Below are 3,883 nucleotides of genomic sequence, written 5' to 3' on the forward strand. Positions count from 1 at the left end.
TCCTGCTGACATGTATAAACCCAAGCTCTACCTGCAATTCCCTGCCCTCTTTGGCCCTTCCTGCCCAAAGCACAGCAGTCTGTGCTGGCCACAGAGCCTTTCTGGAGCTAATGTGAGTGTCAGCAGGGGAGGGGACTGACACCAGCTGCACAGACCTGGGTGACCTGCCCATTCCCCTTGTTTTTCCAGGAATGGCCTTTGCCCTGCTGGCCAACCTGCCTCCTGTCAACGGGCTCTACTCCTCCTTCTTCCCCTTGGTGACATATCTCTTCCTCGGTGGTATCCATCAGATGGTGCCAGGTAAGAGTCTGCAGGGCAATTGTCTGCACCAGGCAGTCAGATACTGGCTGGGAATGCTCAGTGTGTCCCTGAATAGAGATGTTTGGGATGTTTAGTCCACCAGGGGTTTACAGGATTCCTGATCCTGGCTGCACAGCAGGATCTCACCCCAGTGAACTGCTGCCACGTCCCGCTGCAGGGCAGCTGTGGTGACAGGCTGGGTGACTCTGCCTGGACAGCCTAACCCAGCCAAGCGCCTTTCAGGACAGGATGCTCTCTAGAGAACACGACTGACATCAGTGTGTTGTGCTGTAGGGACTTTTGCAGTCATCAGCATTATTGTTGGCAACGTCTGCAATGAGCTGGCTCCAGAGTCAGACTTCCAGTACTTCAACCACACGACTAACGAGACCAGTGTGAACACCACAGCCCTGGAAGCAGCCAGGCTGGAAATCTCTGCCACATTAGCCTGCCTGACAGCCATCATACAGGTAAGGGCTGGCTGCACCACATCTGCTGTGTCCTCTGGCCAGAGCTGACCTGCTCAGAGCCAGCAGAGGTGGTGGCAGCAGATGCTAGAAGAGGCCCCACTTCTCAGTGGACGATGCCTTGTAGAGGTTTTTGGTGGGATCCTCCCCAGTGGCAGCTCTGGTGTGAAATTCTCCCAACGGCCTGGCCAAGGGTGAGGCCAGCCCCTGGGGCAGGGTGACAGCCAGTGGTGACAGCCCAGCAGGCTGTAGCTCCCCTCTCCCCACCCCTGCTCCAGGACACAGCTCAGCCCAGCCCGTGGCTGCGTGGGAGGGACGTGTCCTCTCCTTGAGCGGAGCCGCCTGCCCCACATGGGCACACTCGGGTTCTGCTCCTCACCCTTCCAGGCTGTCAAGCTTCTCATGAGTCCTTGTCTGTCCTCCTCTAGCTCTGCCTGGGATTCCTGCAGTTTGGCTTTGTTGCTATCTACCTCTCAGAGTCTTTCATCAGGGGCTTCATGACAGCAGCAGGGCTGCAGATCCTCATCTCCGTGCTCAAGTACGTCTTCGGCTTGACAGTCCCGTCTTACACCGGGCCCTTAGCTATCGTCTACGTAAGTGGGTGCTCTGGACAGGGCCCTTCCTGCACCTCCTCCCCCAGGGACCACCACATTGCAGGCACTGTTGCCACCCACACGAGGGAAAGGGGAGCTCAGAGAGAAGTGTGGAGGGAGGGGGAACACGGCTGCCTGCACCATGCCCATCCCAGCGACGCTGCTGCCGTTGTGCTTCCTCTACAGCATTAGCTGAGCCCTGTCTGGTAGTTTCTCACCAGAAATAATGAAATGGGGCTGGGATCTGGGGAAAATATCAACTGTGTTGCTGTACAGCAGGAGTCTTGCACAACTGTTAGCAACAGAACTCCTCTGAGTAGATTTACCCATTTCTGAGCTTTCCTGCATCTTCCTTGGATGCATCCTCCTCTGGTGCAGCTAGAACTGCACTTCACTGGGCAGCCCAGCCCCAGGGCTGGTGGCTGATCTCAGCAGCAGGGTTTCTAGCCTTTCTCTCACCCTACAGAGCCTTCATCATATCTCAGGGTGTTTGCAGTCAATTATGGTAATGAGTGTTCTTCATTGTGCTGTCCACATTGTCTAGAATCTCTGTTCCCCCATGACACCTTCTCCTCTTCTCTCCTCTTCAGACATTCATTGACATTTGTAAAGGTCTGCCCAAGACCAACGTGGCCTCCCTGGTCTATGCCTTGGTCAGTGCTGTGCTCCTGATCATTGTCAAGGAGCTCAACCTAAAGTACATGAAAAAGATCCGCCTGCCCATCCCCATGGAGATCATCATTGTAAGTGATGCACAGGCTGTCCCTCAGACCCTCCAGCAGACAGTCCCTCCCATCCCCTCACAGCCCTGGGACACCAACTTCTGCTCAAAGAGGGCACATCATGTAAAGCATCTACACAGTCAACATGATGTGACCCACACACAGCTTGGGGTGACAAACTGGACCATCGTCATGGAGATACCTCTGACCCCCACCTCATCCCTGTGAGACTGCCCCTGCATCCTGGTGATGCTGAGGATGAGGAATATAACTCATCCTGGGAAGGGTCTCTTCTTTCCCAGCCCAAATTTGATGTGTGATTTTCTACTGCCAGCCCCAGGAGCTGGGCAAGCTTAGTTCTTCTGTGCAAGCTCGTGCTCCTCCTGCTTACTGCTCTTTTCTCCTCTGTACCTTCAGGTGATAGTTGCAACTGCCATCTCTGGCAGCTTCGACATGCCCGAGAAGTACGGAATGCCCGTCGTCGGGAAGATCAGCATGGGGTAAGTGCATGTGCAGATCTTACTCAACTTCCAGATACTCTTCCTTCCTCCTGCTCCTCCTGCCGCCTGGAAAACACCTCACTCTTCCCTGCTGTATGACAGTCCCCTTCCAGGGCTGTCAGGCAGCACTGCTGCGCCCTGTTACACAACTGCCACCATCCACTCAAGCTCTCCACCACACAGACAGGGATTATGTCATTCCTGAGCACCCAAGCTCCTCACCCACTTCACCAGCTTCTGGACACCCGTGTCACAGCTGCTTCTCACCTCCACTCTGAGCACAGGTTCCCCACGCCAACCCTGCCCCTGGTGAACAAGTGGAAGGACATGATTGGCACGGCTTTCTCGCTCGCCATCGTGGGCTACGTGATCAACTTGGCCATGGGGAGGACACTGGCAGCCAGGCATGGCTACGACGTGGACCCCAACCAGGTAATGCTTGGTCTGGAAGGACATGGTCAAAGACTGTTCCCTTTGCTGTCAGGCGTGAAAGGAAAACCTCACGGCGTGACTGGGAAATGTGCCGTGCTGAAAGCAGACGTGCTGCTCCCAGGCATGCAGGCTGACGGGGCAGCTTGCCATGTGGGGTTGAAAGGACATGGCAGATCCACCTCCTGTAGACTGGAGAGAGCCTATGAAAGGGAAGAAAGCCTCAGGTTGAGCTCTCTGCTTTGCTCTCCCTGCAGACCTGAGGATGCAGCCTCGAGTGCTGGCACAGACAGCATTTTTGCAGGTTGCTGGAACACAACGAGGCACATGTATTTCTCACTGAGCAGAGAAAGACCTGGATTCCTGGTGTGTCACCTAGATACTGTGAGAGGCAGGACATTAAATAATCCTCTTTTGTCATCACTGGCACGGTGGCAGCTTTCAATAACAGCCACACATACCACATGAAGCCCTGCCCTTAGTGTGTCAACAGATGACAACATGTTTATGTGGAATTGTACTTCCAGGTTTCCCTGCTACACTGGAGCCCATCCCAGCTCCTTCTGGAAGGAAAGGGTCTGGGACACACTGCTGAGAACCCCAGTCCCTTTCCTGGTCACAAAAACCCCAGGATCTGGCACCTGCTCTCCTCCCTGGCAGCTCACAAACAGTGCTGGAGCAGGGTGGCCAGCTGTCCTTTCTGATGACAACATTCCCCCATCTCCACAGGAAATGTTGGCCTTGGGCTGCAGCAATTTTTTTGGATCCTTCTTCAAAATCCACGTGATCTGCTGTGCTCTCTCCGTCACTCTGGCCGTGGATGGGGCAGGAGCAAAATCACAAGTCAGTATCTCCTCCTCCTCTCTTCCCTA

General features: G+C 54.8%; 1 protein-coding gene across 1 annotated transcript in view; it reads left to right on the plus strand.

Moving 5' to 3' along the window:
* The window catches only part of SLC26A9 (solute carrier family 26 (anion exchanger), member 9), a 13,316-nt gene that overhangs the window by 1,577 nt on the left and 7,856 nt on the right, over positions 1 to 3,883 (plus strand). Inside the window, exons 3-9 of the mRNA XM_009997495.1 lie at positions 190 to 300; positions 595 to 770; positions 1,196 to 1,360; positions 1,951 to 2,103; positions 2,500 to 2,582; positions 2,867 to 3,014; positions 3,741 to 3,854. Of these exons, the coding sequence (XP_009995797.1) occupies positions 190 to 300; positions 595 to 770; positions 1,196 to 1,360; positions 1,951 to 2,103; positions 2,500 to 2,582; positions 2,867 to 3,014; positions 3,741 to 3,854 (950 nt within the window). The remainder of the gene's footprint in view (positions 1 to 189; positions 301 to 594; positions 771 to 1,195; positions 1,361 to 1,950; positions 2,104 to 2,499; positions 2,583 to 2,866; positions 3,015 to 3,740; positions 3,855 to 3,883) is intronic.

The sequence above is a fragment of the Chaetura pelagica genome, unplaced genomic scaffold (genome assembly GCF_000747805.2).
Source record: "Chaetura pelagica isolate M959 unplaced genomic scaffold, ChaPel_1.0 scaffold215, whole genome shotgun sequence".
NCBI classification, from domain to species: Eukaryota; Metazoa; Chordata; class Aves; order Apodiformes; family Apodidae; genus Chaetura; species Chaetura pelagica.